The 21,198-nt window shown below is 45.3% G+C and overlaps 1 protein-coding gene across 1 annotated transcript; it reads right to left on the bottom strand.

Moving 5' to 3' along the window:
* Positions 1-3,246: 3,246 nt before the first annotated feature.
* On the bottom strand, positions 3,247-20,715 carry GEMIN8 (gem nuclear organelle associated protein 8). Its single transcript, XM_019956264.2, has 4 exons — positions 20,560-20,715; positions 13,800-13,845; positions 12,477-12,909; positions 3,247-3,802 (listed from the first exon to the last, which is right to left on the bottom strand). The coding sequence occupies exons 2-4, from the start codon at positions 13,809-13,811 to the stop codon at positions 3,543-3,545; spliced, it is 705 nt and encodes a 234-aa protein (XP_019811823.2). The 5' UTR covers positions 13,812-13,845; positions 20,560-20,715; the 3' UTR covers positions 3,247-3,542.
* Positions 20,716-21,198: the final 483 nt, after the last annotated feature.

The raw sequence follows: 21,198 nt of genomic DNA, 5'->3' as shown, positions 1-21,198 counted from the left end.
CCCATGTCCCCTGCATTGCAAGGCAGATTCTTAACCACTGGACCCACCAGGGAAGTCCCAGAAGTTCGTATTTTTGATGCCGACTCTCTCCACTGAGTTTGAAGCCCAAGTATCTGGTGACCGCCACCGTGTCCCTGGATGTCCTGTGAGCTCTTCAAACTCACTGTGGCCCCAAGTGGAGTTAACTATCTTTCTTCCTAAATCTGTTTCTCAATGTTTTGTTTAGCTCAGTGATGAGAACCACCATCCAAGACAGAAACCTGAACCATTCTAGAATTTTCCTCACCTGCCCCAAATCGCCAAGCCACAGACCATCTGTTTCCTTAATAGCTCAACTGTGTCCCCTCTTCTCGAGGTTACAGGCTCAATTCTAAAATTCAGATAAAGAACAAGTGCATTATCCAGAGTCACACATTCTCCAGCAGGACTAGAGTCTAACCCTGTGCTCCAGCATGGAACATACTGGAATCTTGCTGAGCATTGTAATCAGCTCCAGATTCTTCACCATGCTCTGGATACACTGTGCTTTACACAGGTTGTGAATACGGCTGTCAAGGCTGAACTCAGCAGGGCAAAACACCTAAAAGTAGGGAGTTCAGGAGTCAGAATACTTAGGTTTGACCCTCTCTTCCCCAACTGAGAATGAACTTAAGCTGGTTAATTTTCTGTGCTTCGGTTTCCTCATATGCAAAATGGAAATAATATTTCACCACTTTTCTGAAACCTCTGAAGCTCTGGAAACTGGAAGTCATATTTTGTTGTTTTCAAATAATTTGTTTGGCAGCCAAACCTGACTTGACTATAAGGATATGAGGACAAAACCTGAGGTGAATGGAACTGGGAATATTTATGGTGTTATTCCGCTTAGAATATTCTTCCATTTTACTGCAACAACTGAGTTTGATGACAGGCTGCTGCCCCAGCCCAATGAGACCAGTTCCATAATATGCTATTTGACTTTTCAAAAGTACCACAATGTCTGAATTCTGAAACACATCTGATTGAAGAGTTTTGGAAAACAGGTTGTGTGCCTGTAATAGCTACTTCACAGGTTTGTCATAGGTTGCTTGCTCAAGAAATTCAGTATTTGTAGAGCCATTAGAAGAGTACGTGGCCCCTGGTAAGCCCTATATAAAGTCAAGTCATGTCTGACTCTTTGCAACCCCATGGACTGTAGCCTACCAGGCTCCTCTGTCCATGGGATTTTCCAGGCAATAGTACTGGAGTGGATTGCCATTTCCTTCTCCAGGGGATCTTCCCGACCCAGGGATCGAACCTGGGTCTCCCACATTGTAGACAGATGCTTAACCGTCTGAGCCACCAATTACTTAAAGCCCTATATAAGAGTTTGATAAAAACTTCATGTAATAGTTAATCCTAGAAATGAACTAAAAGAGAAATGATTTTGTCAGAAGTTTGCTGAATTTTGGGGGGCTTCCATCGAAGCTGGGTTCTATAATAACTTTTGTTATAAAGAAATGAAACATCAGAGAGACAGAGAAACCCCCTGGATGGGGACTCCAATCCTCTCACTGCCCAGAACCAAACTCATTCTGAAGCCGGTGTGTGTGAATATTTCCCAAGTTTATCAGTTTTAGTTCATAAATAGGCGTCCATGGTATGGATTCTTTGGAAGAAAGAATGATCCAGTTCCAAGTGTTGACATTGCTTTGGTTAGTTAAGAAGCCCGGCCCTTACCTCCCTCCCCTGAGCTCTTGCAGCACTGCCCCCCACCCTCAGTGCCCACCACCATGTCCCCAAGGGAAAAGACCATGGTCCAGCTAATTGGGATGGAAAGGACTAAACATCTGCTGTGTTAATGAATGAACAAGTGATCACACAAAGGACATTGGGGTAGAAGGACAGGTGGGGCTGAGGTGTCAGGAGCCAGTCCATCTGTTCCAAATGCCGACAGGGAGATATGTCCCCTTATCTGGAAGAAGCTCCACAGCCAGGACTTCTGTTGGCATTCTTGCAATTTTTAAAGATAGGCAATAGATAAGCATCAGCATTGATTGTGTATATACCACGTGGCCAGCGCTGTGTGTTTTCCAGGCACTGACTCCAGGTGGTCCTCAAGGTATCATGAAGTCCTACATCAGGAGTGAGGAACACCAAGCCCTGGGAGGTGAAAGGCACTCATCAGCAAGGGTGGGGCCAACCTGGGGGTTTCTCTAGGGGAAGGTAGCAGTGTCTTTTGGGAGGATAAACACTTCACTCTCAAATTGCCAAGAAAACTGCCATAATTAGAGGCTTCAGTTTGTATTTCTGCCTCAGTCACATTTATTTTCTATTTAGGTGTACAGGTTTCAAAGAAAAAAAGACAGAGAACCGCTAAAGATTTGAAATTTTGGTCACGTGTCACCACAGGGGAAGTTAATTCTGATTTTTGTCTGCAATACCCAAGCACAAACTGTACTCCAGTAATAAAACACGAGCTTGGAAAAATAAGCACCTGGGGCTGAGGAAAAGTAATGTATTTGTCTCAGGGCAGGGGCTGAAACACGCAGCTAAGTGTTTCGAGGGAGAAACATGTCAATACTCTATCTTTTCACCAACCTTTGATGGATGTGCTAATCTTCGCAGGTCAGCGCAGTTCACCCTGGCAACGCACCAAAATAACTTATTTAAAAGGCAGCTGGCTTTTATAAGTGGACTGAGACATCCATTTTTAGGTTTTTGTTCCCTGAAATATATTCTCTTATCAAAACAGTATTCGCTATATGTAGTAAGAGTTCAATGACACCTTTGCTACCACCAAGGAGACTGCAGAGGTGAGCAAGTTTGGGAATCACTGTCCTTGGCTCTCAATTCTGGATGACTTTCAAGCTCTGTCGAGAAAAGCAGGTAACCAGAAGGACATCAGACACGGATTCTCATTCCTTTAGAGCAGGAGCTGGCAAGCTACCACCCACAGGCCAAACCTGGCCTGTTTTCATCAATAAAGTTTTATTGGCATGCGGTGATGCCCAGGCCTTTACTCACTATCTCTGGCTGTCTTCCTCCTGCAAGGGCAGAAATGAGGAGTTGGGACACAGACCATGCAGCCTGAAAGCCCGAACTAGGAACTCTGGCCCTTGACAGCACATGCACTCTGGTGAGCTCTGTACTCCTGGGCCAGCAGGTTTGCATCCTTCACAGCGGGGCTAGAGGACTTGGGGTGGGAGAGGACATCTGAGCCCCTGAAAGCCTTTGCCTAGCTCAGCTGGGTTAAAGAAAGAAGAAAAGAGAAACATAACGACTAGGCAGGATCTGCAAGTAAGAACTTTAATAAACTGGTCACTCTTATTGACATTCAAAACCAATAGGATGGATATGAAATTATTGTTTTATATTGAAAGAAAACCTCTCTTACAATAGGACGTGTTCTGCCCACTTCCAGGTGGCTGGCCTTATCACTACCCCCAGGGGACTTGGGTGAACATGCTAAGTTGTCGGCATTGAGCCCCCTTTCCCTGAGAAGAGCCATGGGAGAGGGGGAGAGGGTGACCGTGAAAGGCAACCAGAGGCAGAGGCAGGCAGGGGGACCCCCGGGGCGGGGCTCAGAACTTGAGTGGGATGACGGGCCAGTACTTGGGCTGCTTGCGGTCGCAGTGCTTGTCAAAGCTGAGCTGCATGGCTGTCTCCATAGCCTGGATCTTGGCGGCGCTGGCCCCGTACAGGCGCTTCATCTCAGCCTGGCGCCGCTCTCCAGGCCGCTCGGTTGGGGGCAGTGTGGAGCGGCCGCGCTTGTCGCAGTACAGGCCGTGGTCAGCATTCACGTAGTCTTTCAGGCGTGCTGCATCCAGCTGATGCTGCCGCCCTGGGAAGCAAGCAACATGCTCTGTGAGCCAGGTCGTCTCAGCTGGCCCTCACTTCCCTCTGCCTTCCCCTTTTAACTGTCAGGGCACTTGGCCCTAACCCGCTGGCTGGGAGCTTCTCAGACTCTAAGGCGTAACCCATGTGCAGTGATCACTATCTCCTTTAGGAAGAGCATCTCTCACTCACTCAGCACCCCCAAACTATCCACGTTCAGCAATGGGCCTGAAAAACAGAGGAGAAAAATGCAGCCCCTCAGGTTTCTCTGGGTCCACATGGCTGCCCACAAGCTGCCCCATAAGGCATAGCCAGTGGTACTCCCATGGGTTCAAACACTGGACCTGGCCAGCTGGGAAAGGAAACACTTCCTGCCAAGTCCAGGGCTGCAGTAGTAGTAATTCCCACCACAAGTGAGCTGGCAGGGGAAAAACAATCACCTCTGTGGAAGAGCTATGGGTTTGAGGTCATCTGGAAAAGGGTGAGTGCTAGCAGCTAGAGAACTTGAGGATGAGAAACGATCCCCACACACCTCCTCAACACAAATCACACGTGAGGAAAGGTGAACGGGTTTCAAGGCTGGCCAAAGGTAGGAAAGGCCCGAGAAAGCATGCTTCTGCAGATGGCAGGAAGGCCTCTGTGCTGCCTGCAGCAGCCCACAGGCCACCTTCCTTCTGGATGGATGGGGCTTTTCCTTCGCTCCAGGCCAGCTTAGGCTCAACTTCATGATAGTGGGTTATATGCTCTCATCTCATCTAAATGGATTCTTGTAAAGCAACACGTATTTACTCAGGTTATCCTCCCCTCTCAGTTTTTACGGTAATAAGTCCTAGTAGCATAACTTTTATTCTTATGTAAACTAGAAACAACATAAAAATGTCAACAAAACCTGAGGTCAAATTTTAGCCAACTTACAGATTTTTCTAAGTGACTGTCAAGAACAGAGAATGCACACCTTTGTAGCCACTGCTGCTACCAAGAGAAATGCTACTTAGTAAGGACTGAAGATGGTTGTAGGGAATAAAACAATGATATAAATCATTTTTTCCTTGGTTAAAAAAAAGAAAGTAGAATGAAAGCTCAGTATGGAAGGGAACACAAGAGTGAGCACAAGTGAACTGTGAGATATTTATGTGCCTATGCTATTGATGTGGCTAGGTACAGACACTCACAAATCTCATTCACTTATAAATCACATCGTGGAGCTGGAGAGGAGTTTTATAAGCTTGGAAACATTAAAAATGCATGTGGCCATTTCTGTCTTAGCGTACCTGCAGCTTCTTTTTATATAAGGAGGTAGTATGTGGATAATCCAAATGACTGTCAAGCAAAAGAAATACAATATAACTGTTACCTTATCCACAGAAAAGACAGAATTGACCTAGTGTAAAAGGCAGAACTAAACCAAAATATTGGCCTGACATGCAAATGAATGGGAGGTCAACAAGCATTTGTTTCTCATTTCTGGTCTTTCTGGCAAATCTGAAACTTCAGGATTTAAGATGTTCAATTCTCATATGGGTATACGGGTGTTTCAATTCTAACCGCCCCCTCACCTCCACCGCCACGGCCAGGGACTTCTCTTCTGAAGGCTTGGCATCTCCACCCAAACCAGGGATAGTAGAGCCCCCCTGCTGCCTGTGACAGCCTAGGACATGTTGATAGTCCTCAGGCCCTGAGGAAACAGTTTCACACGGTCCCACAGAGCCTGTGCACGTGGAGGGCAGTGGTTCCCAGACTGTGGGCCTTTCACTCTCAAGCCTGTCCTAAGACTACCATAATTCCCACTGACAGGTTTAGTGACGCAACAGATGTTGAACTTCCTGTTGAAATCAGTCTCTGAGTTTACAAGTTTTAAAAAACACTGGAACCTTCTCTGTCTTTAGTGTTGCTCTCTGCCGTAAGAATATGTGAATTTAACCTTTTTACTTCTGCATCTTTGTTTTCCTTGTAACTTACCATGACTATTATCATGATGCTTCTTTCTGCTGCCCTTCTGACAAAGACTCTCATGGACATTGTGCGTGCTAAGTCGCTTCACTTGTGTCTGATTCTTTGTGATCCTAGGGACTGTAACCCACCAGGCTCCTCTGTCCATGGGATTCTCCAGGCAAGAACACTGGAGTGGGTTGCCATTTCTTTCTCTGGGAGATCTTCCTGACCCAGGGATCAAACCCACGTCTCTTATGTCTCCTGCACTGGGAGGCGGATTCTTTACCACCAGTGTCACTTAGGAAGCCTGCATAGCGGGTAGTTGCCCTCCAACATAGATCAGAGAGACAGGAAGCAGGGCCCTAGGCACCAGCGGCCTACCTGTGGGAGTCCACCCCGGGGAGGGCACTGTGGCCTTTACTCACCCCATCTCCCCAGCCCTGGGGAGGCTGCAATGCCTGACCCAAAGCAGGTGGTCAGAAGTGGTTGTCAACAGAAAGCTCGGGCAAAGGCCATACATTATTCTTTGTAAACAACTGTCCCTTCCAGATGCTGTTGGAGAAAAATGACAACCCAGTGATAGAGAAACAGATGCTCACCTCTCAAAAGGCACTGGGCAGAGCCTCTCCCGGAGGGCCTCTGAATCTCCCTGGGGAGAGGCACTACTGAGTTGTAGTCTGATTTTGTTCCCTCACATTTGAGTTGCTTTACCTTTACTTACATACACACACCCAAGTTCTAACATTAGACTCTTAATACAGACGTGAAACCTGGTCAGCTTCAAACCAAGCACATTCAGACTGGCTGGACTGGAGGCTACAGGTGACGCATGAAAGTACTTTAGGGCACACTGACCCAGGGATCCAAGCAAACCTCAGGATCAATACTCATTTGAGGGCATCCACTTATTTTGGGTTCTATTTATTGCTTCCTCCATCCCAGTGAAGGAAAGGAATGTCAATCACTGGCCATTTTTCTTTCTGTCAAAACAAGGTGAGGGCTCAGCCAACCAGATGGCTGACAAGCAGAGGAGCTAAACATCACACTTCAGATATAACTGGCCCTTGTCATGCAGACATCAGTCATTTTTCCTGAAAACAGTTGTGGGACTCAGTGTTACTAAGCACTTTTTTCGTACAGGACATTTGCCCAAGGCAACTTGCTTTAAAACAAATCGGAGTATCTTTGTTGATTCCACCTTTAACACAGGGTTGTAGTGGGGTAAACCGCCTACAAATTTCCAGCTACCCAAAACCTCAGAAGCTCAGGGAATTTGGGGATGTAACTACAGATTGAGATGATTCTGGATTAGGGTGGATCTCAAATCCAATGAGAGTATCCTTCTGTGAGACAGAACAGGGCATATACAGACACGGGGGAAACCACGGGAAAATGGCAGCAGAGACAGCGCCCTTGTTGCCACAAGCCACTGAAAGCCAGGAGCTGCCAGGAGCTGGAGGAGGCAGGCCGTAGCTCCTTTCGAGGTGTGGCGCTGGTGACACCTTAACTTTGTCCTTCTGGCCTCCAGAACTGTGAGAGAAGAAACTTCTGTAGTTTTAAATCACACAGTTTGTGTAATTTGTTACAACAGTACTAGGAAACTAATTCCAGGGTTAACATGCACATAGAGCTAAAATAGGAAACACAGCATTAGACCATCAGGGAGAAACTCTACTCGACTCCATCTGGGTTCAGGCTATATAACCTTGATATTTTCACCTCAATCTACACATTCACATGATGCTACAAATGTAGACTTCAAGTCTATAAAGGAAAAAAAAAACTATCATGGGAAGTGACTTGGACTTCAGAGACCCTGACATAGCAGGAAAACATTTATTCAGTATTCCACAGATAATTAGCCCAAAGGCAGAACATTTTGGAGGACAAAGCATTAAGACAAAGAGTGTTAAAGAATGTGATTTCCCCCCATTTTTCTAGGATTAGCATGTCTGGTTATATTCTTTGCTGTGTTGCCAGGATTAATGACCTCAGCAGAACTGAGCGAAAGCACAGACTTGATTTATATCACTAATGCCTTGTTTCTGGCTCATCAGCAACACACCCAGAACACAGGTGCTTGCCAAGAGCTGGAGCCGTTTCTGATGGGTCTTCTCCCCTCCTCAGCCTGCATCCCTGACTCCATGACAAATGCAGTCCCCAAGTCCATGGGCAATCTCCATGTTTACTTTTAGAATAAGAGTCTCATGCTCTACCAACTGAGCTAGCCGGGCAGCTTACTTTTAGAATGAAAGTGCATTTCCAGCCCTCCCTTCCATTTTTCTAGGGCCATTCACACATGTCCTCTCACAAACTTGTTGATGCCCATCTGAACATCTGGACTAGATGAGACACACACACGGTGGAACTGTGCTCCACCAGCATGCTCCTACACTTGAACCTCACTGACGAAACCAGGATGGCTCACTAGACACCGGGCCGTAGACTTCGCTATATCCTCCAGGTTTTCCAGGGAGGATGGGCTGGGGTTCCAGCAGACTGACTGAAGGCTCACTAGGAAGCCTAGAGTCTACACCTTCCTGCTCGGGGAAGGCGGTGGGGAGCGGGTGTGGGTACCAAAGAGTGGAGCAGACACGCCCATCACACGCACACGAACCACATCTGGGCCCTTCGGTAAGAACAGTGCTTTGAGTGCTGCACAGGCATGCACTGACCCCTTTCCTTTCCCTCTCACTGCACACAGATCCAGTACCTCAAAGCTGAGCGCACACTCCATTTCTCCACAATCACTTGGTGGAACTCCTCTGACAGCTGAGCCCACTGGCTCTTCCCCTCACTTGCAAAGCTACCCATGACCCGCACCCCAGACAACTCTTCTAGTATCCTTTTAAACTCGATTTTTGTCTTCTCTTCCCACACCAGTTTATGCTCTTTGAGACAATGTCCCTGTTTGCACCTGACGTCTACCCCCAAAGTATCAGACTGGTTCTCAGTGAGACAACAGTGGTGTTTGTTTCAGGGGGCCTCCTTCTTAAGTATTAGGATGAGGACCTCACAGTCTCAGTTCATTGTTATTTATGACTAAAAATGATGCCTTTATTAACCTAACAGTTATTTTCCCTAAGAAATACCTGACAACACAAGTCAACCTTTTAAAACTTCACAACCATCTAATTTCCCTTAAGTAATATTACCAGTGAAGTTTTAAATAACAGAAATAACCATTAAGGAACTGTGATATAGAACCATCAAAAGCATGCCCGTTACCCCTGCACAAGAGGAGTTCTTTATCATAGTTAATTAAAAACATTTATCATGGAAATATGTGAAATTTGAGATTCTCTAGAACAGTAATCACAAACAAGAACACGCTGTCCACGCTAAAGGATTTTATCCCAAGAAAACATTAAATAAGACTCAGATGACACTAAACTGTAAAATGTGTAAGTTCTTGTGCAGGTGAGTAATCCGGAAGAAGCTAAATCTTTCAAGTTTATCTACGTTTTCCCTTGCTAGTAATATCTGATACAATCTATGTTCTCTAAATGATTCATGTGATGGGCTGGGTTTGCCCTGATTGAATAAATAGCTTCTAGTGGCTCGAAGAGCAAAACAACTTCAACCAAATATTCACACGATGCAGGTCCCTCATGTCTTTATTCAAACATCTACCAGCTGTGTGTGTAGCCGAACCTCCGTGAGCATTTCTAGCAGAGGTAATGGATTGGAAAGCACTGTGGGCATTCCAATTACTTACATCTGAGTGCCATCATTCATGACTGCTCCGAGGAACACATATTGATCCTGTACACCACTGAAAGAGCTGCTGGAAAACCTGGCGCTGGTGAAGCCATGCCTGTTATTTTTGGAGGGGCAGCATCAGGCCCCAGCAGCTGCTTCTCAGACAGACCATGTCTTTCGTGAGAAGATTCAATTCTGACACCAAAGCCTATTCTCACCCTCACCAGACAACTCTCATGTCTCCCAGGAACCTGACAATGCTTCCAGGGCAGATGCCCTTGTCTCCTACACTCACTCAGAAACTTCTAACTCCTCACTTGGGTATAGATATTTCAGGTTTATTTTAAATTAGCAGGTCATTCAAAATGGCCTTTTATGGCTGGGGTTTGCTCCCATCCTTAATTACAACTTCTGTCACAAAAGAAGTGCTCTTTCTGGCAGGAAGAACATGGTCTTCTGCCTTGGGTAAGGACAAGAGAAATAAGCACTGGCTTCCTCATATTTTCTTTTCCAAAAGCTTGTAACAGCATTCCAAACACAAATGGACATGCTCCAATGACGACCCTCCCTCATCCGTTTATATACTTTTAAATTAGACCCATGGTTATTTCCAGTGTATTTTGAAAAAAGGTAAAATTTATTTCTGAAGATCATGGAAAGACATGTATTCTGTGTGTAATAGAAAGTAGTTTTAAAAAGACTTGTTTGGATGTACTTTCTGATATGCAAAAAAGAAGCCAACAGTTTAATCAAAAGAAGGGAAGTAAAACAACTGAATGAGTAGTGAGAACCACAGGCAGATACTAAAGGCCACGAGGCTTTACACACAGCCCACTGCTCAGTTCCTTGCACTCTGCTGCTGCTGCTAAGTCACTTCAGTCGTGTCCGACTCTGTGTGACCCCATAGACAGCAGCCCACCAGGCTCCCCCGTCCCTGGGATTCTCCAGGCAAGAACACCAGAGTGGGTTGCCATTTCCTTCTCCAGTGAATGAAAGTGAAAAGTGAAAGTGAAGTCGCTCAGTCGTGTCCGACTCTTAGCTACCCCATGGACTGCAGCCCACCAGGCTCCTCCATCCATGGGATTTTCCAGGCAAGAGTATTGGAGTTGGGTGCCATTGCCTTCTCTCCTTGCACTCAGGGGGCATCAATAAATGCTCACCCACCTGTAAGTAGGAACATACAGATCAATCAAGATGTAAATGAAATCACACATCCCCTGGTTTCTATGCCTCTGTTTACTAGAAAATTCTAAGTAAAATATATATGATTAGAATGCAATAAAAACAATATTGAGACTGCCTACCGAAGAATTGATGCTTTTGAACTGTGGTGTTGGAGAAGACTCTTTAGAGTCCCTTGGACTGCAAGGAGATCCAACCAGTCCATTCTAAAGGAGATCAGTCCTAGGTGTTTTTTGGAAGGAATGATGCTAAAGCTGAAACTCCAGTACTTTGACCACCTCGTGTGAAGAGTTGACTCATTGGAAAAGACTCTGATGCTGGGAGGGATTGGGGGCAGGAGGAAAAGGGGATGACAGAAGATGAGGTAACTGGATGGCATCACCGACTCGATGGACATGAGTTTGAGTGAACTCCGGGAGATGGTGATGGACAGGGAGGCCTGGCGTGCTGCGATTCATGGGGTCGCAAGGAGTCAGACACGACTGAGCGACTGAACTCAACTGAACTGAACTGGTTGTAATGGGCTTCCCTGGTGGTTCAGATGGTAAAGTATCAGCATACAACGCAGGAGACCTGGGTTCGATCCCTGGGTTGGGAAGATCCACTGGAGGAGGGCACGGCAACCCACTCCAGTATTCTTGCCTGGAGAATCCCCATGGACAGAGGTGCCTGGGAGGCTACAGTCCATGGGGTCACAGAGAGTCTGACACAACTGAGCAACAAAGCACACACACTGGTTGTAATAGGGAGAAAAGCATTTGTATGTCTGTTAGAGACACTTAAAATGCAAATGGGCTGGTGACTCTTAATAGTAAGGAAAGTACAAAGAACAACTTTAGTTTTTTGTGGCAAGTTACTAAGGAATTAAAAAAAGAAAATTCCTACTTTCTGACTGAAGATGTAAGACCATTATCACAATTCTCCAACCCTAGGGTAAGACAGCCACAATGAAGGATCAAACAAGAGAGGGTAAGTACCAGGCATTTTGTTGCTCTGTTTAGGTTCTCACTGGTCTCCATTCTGAAGGGAGCTTGAGATTTAAGACTTGGTGGCTTTGCAGCACCAGGGCAGTCTCTCAGTTGTGTACCAGTGAGCTGGCAACAGTACTTTAGGAACCGAATGATCTCAGGGACAAAATCTCCTTCCTAAGCTTGTGCTAGATGAATAAGCACAGAGATTGGACAGACCTTGGTTTGAATCCTAATAGCAAATTACTAGTTGGTCTCATAGAACAAGTCCAGAAACCTCCTGAGGTTTCACACGTGAGAAAAGTCCAGTTTCCTCATGTGTGAAATGGGCTTAAAGCCCTAAAGGATTGTTGTGTAGGTTAGGGAATACATACATACACACACGCATGCAAATATATTCCACCCAGTGTACTGCCTAAAATTCAGTGATAGAGGTGCTATTAGGATAAGTTTTGTTCTAGAATTTAAAAGGGGCTTCCCCAGTGGCTCAGTGGTAAAGAATCTGCCTGCTGACCCAGAAGACACTGGAGATGCAGGTTTGATCCCTGGGTGGAGAAGATCCCCTGGAGAAGAGAATGGCAACCCACTCCAGTATTCTTGCCTGAAGAATCCCATGGACAGAGGAGCCTGGCAGGCTACAGTCAGTCCATGGGCTTGCAGAGTCAGACATGACTGAGCCAGCCACTAAACCACCACCACCACTACAACAAGGATTTTTTTTTTTTAAGTCCTATATTGAAACAACTCTGGAAAACTAATGTAAGTGAGGTACCACATCACAAGTGCTTTTTCCAGGCTTAGGATTCGGTTTGACTATTACCTGGACCCAAGTAAGGGGTTAGAAGTTTGTACATGAGGGCAGGAAGACAGGCCCAGGGCGGGGCGGGCTGTACTTACGGAGCTCCTCCCGGTGCTGCTCGGTCTCCGCGAAGTACTGGCGCAGTTCATCGGTGATCACCATGTTGCTCAGGTCGCACACTATGCCGCAGTCGTCGGACTCGCTATCGTTGTCCTCTGCGAACCGGGCTGGCTTTTCTGTGCTGCGTCGTTGTGGTCCCGGCTTGCCGGGACGTGAACGCCTGCGGCAGGCATCCCCGGAAGCCGAGGGAGACTTGGAGCGGGACTTAGGACTTGTGCCACCCTTGGCGGCAGGGCTCTGGGCAAGATCAGTGGCTGGGTAGTACCACGGGGAAGTGACGACTGATTCCACCGCCTTCTGATAGGCACTCTGGTGGCTGCGCATCCACGCCATGGCTTGATGGTAATGCTGCCAGTACCTTGCATAGACTGGATGAGAGGACCAAGACTCGGAAGCCTGTGTGGATTCCGACTGCAAAACACAGAGACTGCAGGCTAGACACCACATGGGTTCAGCCTCAAAAGAAACCTTCAAACAGTCAATCAACTAACCTTTGTACTGTGTTATCTACTAAATACCTCCTCCTCATTAGGATGCCTGGGGGCCAAAGAGGATATAAGACAGGTCCACGCCCATGAGTGCACGCTTGTTCTGAAGTACTTGCACATGACGTAGGCACTGAACAATGACTGAGGTGGCAGCCCATGATAAACTAGCTGCTGCTGCTGCTAAGTTGCTTCAGTCGCGTCCGACTCTGTGCGACCCGAGACGGCAGCCCACCCAGCTCCTCTGTCCCTGGGATTCTCCAGGCAAGAACACTGGAGTGGGTTGCCACTGCCTTCTCCAATGCATGTATGCATGCTAAGTCGCTTCAGTCATGTCCGACTCTATATGACCCCATGGACAGCAGCCCACCAGGCTCCTCTGTCCACAGGATTCTCCAGGCAAAAATACTGGAGTGGGTTGCCATTTCCTTCTCCCTGATAAAACTAGGGACAGAGGCTAATAATAATCATTTTTAGATGACATGCAGGGAGCAATGAGGAGCCACTGCCTATCATCCTGGACCTTTCAACCTGCTGCAATGAAGTGACCAATTCCAAGTTAGAAATGCCTGCCAAGAAGCATGGGGATTACTGAGGATGATGTTCTCTGGTCCCTCCCTCTCTGGCCCCTAAACACCTGCGGGCCCTCAGTGCCTGGGACAGAAGCTGACTAGCCACGCATCCCATGGTGCTTTACTCATAGCTTTCTGATGTATCCCTTTGTTCTACTCCATCATGCAATGAGACACTAAGACTTTTAAAGTGAAAATGTACCTTTTTTTTTTTCCTCTCCTGAGTTAAAACGAAAAATCTTACCTTTGCCTCCATCTCTGACTGTGAAAGTCCAAACCGAGCCCCGAAACTAGAAAAGAACAAGTCCAGGGCAGACATCTGGTCAGTCCAGTGGTGTGAGGTTTGTGGCCATTTCCCCAATAGCTACCTCTTGTGATTTACTGATATGGCAGGAAACACCTCAAGGTAAAGTTTAATTTGCAGCTGCACCTTTTACAACCTATTTAAAACAGACTTAAAATTTCCCCCTCCTGTTCAAGGGTTCAGAGATGCTCAAAGTGCCAGCATGTACCAGAAGGTACCTAAGAAAAAAGTTAAACAAAAGCAATAGCCTAAAACCCATGAGAATTTAAGCATCTATGAGACGAAACCCCTAAACAATGTGATGCTGAGCAAACAGGTACTTGGGTTTTGAAACTCTGGAAATCAGATACTGAAGGAGTCCTATTTCTCCTACTTCACTTAATTATAGGGTAGAATCTGAAAACCTCCAAGCCTTAAGAAATAAACTCGACTTATTCTGTAACCTCCATCAGATGTTTTGCTATGGTTAATGTGGAAAACTGGTAAGTTAAATTGACCACATCTTTTAAGATTTAGACTAAAGAGAATGATTCACATTCTTTTTAAATATAAGCAGCTTTCAAATAGAGTATTTCCAAGAGGACTGACATGGTCTTCTGTAAATTTATCTTAAACACAGCCCACACTTCTTGTTACCTGTTCTAAATTCACACACACATAGTAAATGTAAACTGGGGGAAAGTGAACAAATGTAGTGAAAATACAAGTGTAAATGAATGTTCACATTAGTTTGAAACTATAAAGGCTTGAAACATGAGCAAGTATCTGAAAGTGTGGCTAACTGCTATGTGCTTTATAGGCTACTGAAGAAATACATTTAAACACAGTCAATACAATTAAGGAGCTAACCACCTAGAGAGGTAAAACAAACACAAGAGAAATTATAGTAGAAATCAGTGTATATTAATACTCGAGTGCTAAAGGGTAAGGTGTAGCCTTTAAGTGGCTAATTCCCTCCTGTCAGGTTTTCTATCTCCACCACTGAAATCTGAACAGTTTTCTGAGTGCCTGAAGCACATAATGACATTAAAGTGAACTTCATGTGATTCTTAATCAAATTTGTTTCAGAGATTAACAATTAGCATAGGAATTAAATTAGAAAAGCCTAGGAGACATCTGTGCATCTTGGGGAAATTAAGAGTTTTGAATCCTGACTTCTACACCTTAGAAAATACATACTGCAGCCTACCAGGCTCGTCCATCCATGGGATTTGCCAGGCAAGGGTACTGGAGAGGGTTGCCATCGCCTTCTCTGTACTTAGAACCAGATCAATGTAAATATTAATTATCTCAAACTGGGAGATCTGACAGCTTCCAATATGTAATAAATATTACTGTGATTGAACACTACTGCAGATCCCAGACAACCCTGTTTTTACTTATAATTGGGAAAGTCCAGTCTGGCTTTAGAAGCAGTAGTACCAATATTCTGCAAATACACAAAATGGCTTATGAAAGGCTACCCTCTGCAGAGCGAGAAGTCAGGCACATGTGACAGAGTAGACAACTGTTTAAGAGGTTCGAGTGTAATTCATCACGTTTGCTAGGCAGTTCAAATGTCAATGGCTGTGATTAAAAAGGGATGGGAGTGCTAATTTGAGGAGTGGTTACTTATGTATGCATTTGATTCAACAAATAATTTGACAGAAGGACTGCCATGTTCCACTGCCTCAGAAATCACTAAAGGCACTCTAGCACTTTGGCAAGAAAGCAGCCAGGACAAGGGGCTGGGATGAAGAAAGCCAGTTCCTGCACTTGGATCAGAAGTCACTCAGATTCAGCCCTGGGTGCCGACTATCAATAAAGCATTATCAATTCATTGCCAAGAGGTTGGCCTCTTTTAAGACCCAGGCCATGAAGGAAAGATGAATTTACATCCATCATGGAATACAGACAACTTTGTCGATTTTACTGATTATGCTTTCCTCATTGTCTAGCCACTGGGACACTTATAGTGCCATCTTCCAACATGTTTAGAGTCCTCAGGCTCTACGTTCAATATGCTGCTCCTTCTGTCCTTGGCTTTATTATTTTCCCTCCTCATATTCCAAAACATATGTGTCATATGCTTTTACATCTTAAGTATCTTTAAGGTTCTTAAAATCCTATAGATACTCAATTAAAAAGGGTATTGATTATATGTGGAATCTTAAAAAAAAATACAAATTAACTTATATACAAAACAGAGAGAGACCCACACAAGCTTATGGTTATCAAAGGGGAAATGGGAGGGGGGTATAAGTTACAAGTTTGGGATTAACATATACACATTACTATATATAAAACAGATAACCAACATGGACATACTGTATAGCACAGGGAACTCTACTCAATATTTTGTAATAACCTATAAAGGAAATGAATCTGAAAAAGAATATATGACTGAATCACTTTGCTGTATACCTGAAAGTAACACAACACTGTAAATCAACTATACTTCAATAAAAATAATAAGTAAAAAAGTTTTCTTTAGGTTGAAAAAATAGTTCCTGAGAATGAATGACAAATTAATCAATTCTCTCTCAAATCAAATACAATAAAGTATAGAAAAACATGTCCAAAGAAAGTAGCTTGCAGAGACCTTTGTAATTATTGTTAGCTGGCTATTTCCAGTATTACTCTTGGTATTTTATACCAGCAAATTTTTTTCTCTAAAGGGCCAAATACTCTGGGCCTGTGGGCCACATATCCTGCTACATAGCCTTCCTCTTTTTTTTTTAATTGAAAAGACCACCCAGTAACAATGTAAACAGCATTCTTAGTCATGGGCCATCACATGCCCACCTCTCCCTAATGTTAATCCATTATGATGCTGTAGAGACCCTGCCCTCAGTATGCTAAGCATCCCACCTATTCCTCGCTTTGCACTCAGTGGAAGAACTGAGATTCTCACACAGCTCAGAAGTTACCAGGCTCAGAATACGACCAGTGCAAACAAGAAAACTGATTATGACCAATAGAAATCATGGTGACCAGTTCCTAATACTGGGGACAAAGGAATCCTGTCTGTGACTAAATAAGCAAATCGGACTATTTCTTAAAGCTACACAGACCTTAAAGACTTAATTAAGAACAAAACAAAACAAAATTCTAACTCCTGGAAAAGAGGATCAATCAACAGGGCTTAGAAAGCACATGCAGTGCCCTGATTTCTGCTGGAGATCCTACAAGCTGCCCAGGCCTTGCAAGAACTCAACAAGGGACAGGAAGCAGGAGAGAGTTCCGAGTGTCTATTCCTTGGAAGAAGGAACCCATATCCTCCCCAGCTAACCGCATCTGTCAGCACCCAAAGGAAGGTGAGAACCTCCCTGAGGAATGGGCCCTGTTAACTTTTTTAAACTGGGTACTCTTTCCACACAGAGAGCTTAAGGACCTAATAAAACTGCTGGGGCTTCTGAAAAGCCAACATTAAAAGAATTCTTGACACTACCACAGTACTTTCACACATTACTACCATCTCAAAGAAAAGAAAGCTTATGGGAACAGCAGATGGGAGATGCCCTTTCAGTGGTCTTTAATTCGATCTTCCCTTCCCCACCTTCCCAGGAGTGTCTCGTACTCTTTTATGGCGCCTGGCTTCGTGGCCACTCTTCTCCTAGTGGGAGGTGGAGCTGATAGAAGAGAGAGGGTTGATGTCAGGGGAGGCTGGGACCCACAGCCCTACCAACTGGGCAGCCCTCCCCAGGGAGGACAATGGCACAATAGTCACTGCCCAGCTGAGCCCAGGCGAGCACAGAGACCCAATTCATTGTCTGTCCTCAGCCAACAGAAGAGGAAGGAAAAAAACAGCACTGAGGTCATTCACGAAACACTGCCGAGGCCCACAGGCGAAAGACAGTGCCTCTGAGTCTTGAATGATACATTTTCCCATATAGCCCTTCTTAAAAAATGCACTCATTCTTCAATGACTCGGCTTATCCTGAGAGATGTATTTAAAAATGCCTAACTATACATGAACAACAACAGACAAGAGCTTTGTGGTTTTCGATGAATAAAACGTGACTATTTCCATTGAGTCCTTGAAAATTTCCACCAAGCAGTTGAAAATTTCCACCTATAAGCAATGTGGCTTTGTTGAGAGGTAGTCACACTGTATACAATCTTTTAACTGCCTATTTAGATTCTTATAAATATAGGGTCTAGGACACCTCATAGCAACCAGATAGATGAAACACAAATTCCCTTTGAAACGATAATGGATATTCTATAACTGGATTTTCCTCTCTATCCTGCTTTCCCACTAGAATTCTGAAGATTGAATACATGAAGACTCCTCTACTTTGTGAGTTTTGCAAAGAAACACATTTAGTGTTGGTCATTAAATAAGTTATGCAGGTTTCCTATAAGGCTCTCAGTAATTTGGTTCTTGAGGCAACCATAGAATTTGGGGGATCTAATTAGGCCTTCAGTATACACTGTTTCAAGGTTGAAAAAACCGGGTCTGCTGGAGACTCCTCAAAATGAATGACTGCATGGTACAGAAATGTGAATTACAGACAGTCACATGAGATTCTACGGACTCTCTGGATATGAGGTAATAACCCTATCAAAGATGTCTCCCAATAACACACATGCTGGTAGCAACGTCCTCAACTAATATAAATGAGAAAAGGAGGTTTTTAGGGAGCAGAGCTTCTTCTTGTCACCCCTAGCTACAATCTGAGGCTGGCAAATTCATCTGGCTTGCTGCCCTCAGAGGCTCCCTCCTGCGGCTTGGCATGGTCCCTGCTCAGTGATTTGGACATCAGAGATGGCTCAAGTCTGAACGGCCTTTTCCCACCCTCAGCAGGCCAAGCTCCATTTCTGCCAGGAACAGGCCTCCTACAAGCCCATGAGCTGGGGTTCAGAAGGCCTGCCCCTCTCTGCCTCTAACAGTTCAAACTGATGGGTGAAGGAGCCCTAAACCTGAGTTTGATTTCCTTTTCATTCCCTCCATTCCAAACCCCAGTTTACTCTTCTGGTTGTTGCTAAAAGAAGCTATATCACAAAGAAGGCACAGGTGGGAGAGCAGAAAGGCTGAAAGGATAGTTAACAATTCTTCTGTTTTATACAAATCATACTGCACCCACTGAATGGCACTGTTTCGTCAGCTAGGGTGAGGGATTTGTGAATGTATTTATTCCCAAGTTCACCAATCCCCATGTCACTAACTCACCAATTCCCTGTGTGAAATACGAGGACACCCCCAAACAAAACTAACTCCTGACTCATGAACACAACAGGCAATGGAAAATTAACCAAAAAGGTCTAACCATGACTAGTTATTTGGAACCAGTCACTTGGAAATAGTTACTTGGAATGAAGTTCCAAGAGTTCAGCATCTATTTTGTGAATTCTCCAACCTCTACTCTATGCTTATTTGTTCAATTTTCTCCCTATCCTTCTCATCTCACCCTATCCTTAAATGTTGCACCCTAAAAAACAAAATAATCCTTTGCCATCTATAAAACACTTTTAGAATGAAAATTCTCTCTGGAGCTTTAGTTTATATACTTGCCTAGCACAGCAACGAATAATCAGAGTTCTGTATGCCTTACTGTGAACTTGCCTTCAGTTATGCCAATCCAGAGTTACTAGCTAACGGTCTTTGAAAATATATTTTTGTTCACAATGCCATCCCAAAGGGACTGTTACTCCTATAAACTATATTAGTATAAACTGTACTTGTAAAGGTTACAGCCTTCACCGGGTGCCCGCAGCGGGGAAGCGCACAGGGTAGAAGACCCACGGCGCCTCTCCCCGCCGCCCTCGGGTTGCCCAGAGACCGGAGGTGGCACCACGAGTCGGGTCAGCCAGACACACCACACAGGAGCCTGGGAACTCTCAAAGTAATGCCAGAAATGTGATTTGTGTTATTAATCTTCACTCTAGACTTTCAAGTAATGTTCTGACTTAAAGTGAAAAACAGCTGAATACAGAACCTAGCTTGTGAAACAACTTAAAAAAAATTCCTGGAAAAAAAAAAAATTGTTCAGAACCATCTGGTCTATACTAAGGAACTCTCAAGATTTCGGAGCTAAAAGGTACTTCGTTGGCAACTGGTTTGACTTCACTTAATTACTGAGGAAGAAAAGAGGGAAAAGACCTTCCCCACCTCCTCAGGTAAGGAGCAGAGAAGGCTGTAGGTGCCAAATATTCTCCAGATAACTTCCATCAAAGCCTCAGATCTCCCATAGAGGTCAACATGCGAGGGAAAAGAGAAAATCCCAATTTTTGGGTAGACGGGCCAATATCCTAGACATCCTTCTAAGAACGAGGCTGACCTGGGCTATCTTCTGTTCCAATACTGGGCTGGGTGGGCAAAGCGAGTTCACCTTTCAGACCTAGCTTAAAGTGTTACCTGGCACATCAGAATCGCATGGGGGCGCTTTCATAAAAATAACCAATACCTGGGCCCCACTTCGAGAGATTTGAACTTAACTGGTCTGGGATGGAGGCCCGGGCATTTTAAAGCCACCCAGTGATTCTGATGCACAGCAGAGCTGAGAGGCTCTGGAACCCGTCCCCTCTCACAATTCACCACCAGTGATTTAGGGGGTCTCATGGGCCTCTGGCCCATCTTTTGCCGCGGGATGGTGATAAATACGACAATGTGATAGCCAAGCTCTAAGCTCTCCTGGCCTCTGAGGAAGTCAAGCTCACGGGACTCTTCCTTCACTCCCCAAATGAAACCCAACCGTCCCCAGAGGGGACGCGTCACCTCAAAGGCTCGTAGCTTGCGAATCCTGGGCGGTGGGCGAGCTGAGACCTATTTCCGCTTGGAAACTGGCTGAAACTAGTGGGCGACCGTTACGGGGCTGACTAGAAGAAGGTTTCCGGCGCGGATCACGTGGCTGCGACGCGCCGGAACTCCCGCCCTCCCCGCGGTGACGTCAAATCAGCGCCACGTTCCGCACCACGCAAGGGGCGTGGCGCGGAATGGGGCTCCTCCTCTTGAGGCGGAGCGTGGGGACGGCCGTTATAGTGACCGGATCGCGGCACTCGGGTGGGATCGGGTAGTGGGCGGGGTGTACTCGTCTCTGCGCGGGTCTCGTGTCCACAACAGTTTCTTGGCGTTTAACTCTTCGCTCTTCTCTCAACGTTCTCAGCTTCGTTCTCTTGTGTTTAGTTAGCCTTTTCCTTTTTTTTTAAACGGAGCGTGGTTGTGGCCCAGGAAGAAACATCCCGACTTTGAAATAGTCATACAGAGATGCGTTTGAGTCCGATTCTAGCCTCCCTAAGCCTCAGGTTCTTGTCCCGAAAAAGTGACTAATACCAGTGCACAGTGCCTGGTATATAACAGACAAAAATTAGTGCCTATTAATTAGCATTTTTATCATCACAATAATTAGCAATATCT

The sequence above is a fragment of the Bos indicus genome, chromosome X, assembly GCF_029378745.1.
Source record: "Bos indicus isolate NIAB-ARS_2022 breed Sahiwal x Tharparkar chromosome X, NIAB-ARS_B.indTharparkar_mat_pri_1.0, whole genome shotgun sequence".
Lineage (NCBI taxonomy): Eukaryota > Metazoa > Chordata > Mammalia > Artiodactyla > Bovidae > Bos > Bos indicus.
Note: the sequence above shows the minus strand (reverse complement) of the source record. Positions and strands in the feature narration are given on the sequence as shown.

Bases quoted from the DNA above. Each gene is read 5' to 3' on its own strand.
- GEMIN8 (XM_019956264.2), bottom strand. The intron at 3,803-12,476 runs GTAAGTACAGCC...CTTGCTTCCCAG, and splicing joins GCAGCACCGGGAGGAGCTCC to GGCGGCAGCATCAGCTGGAT.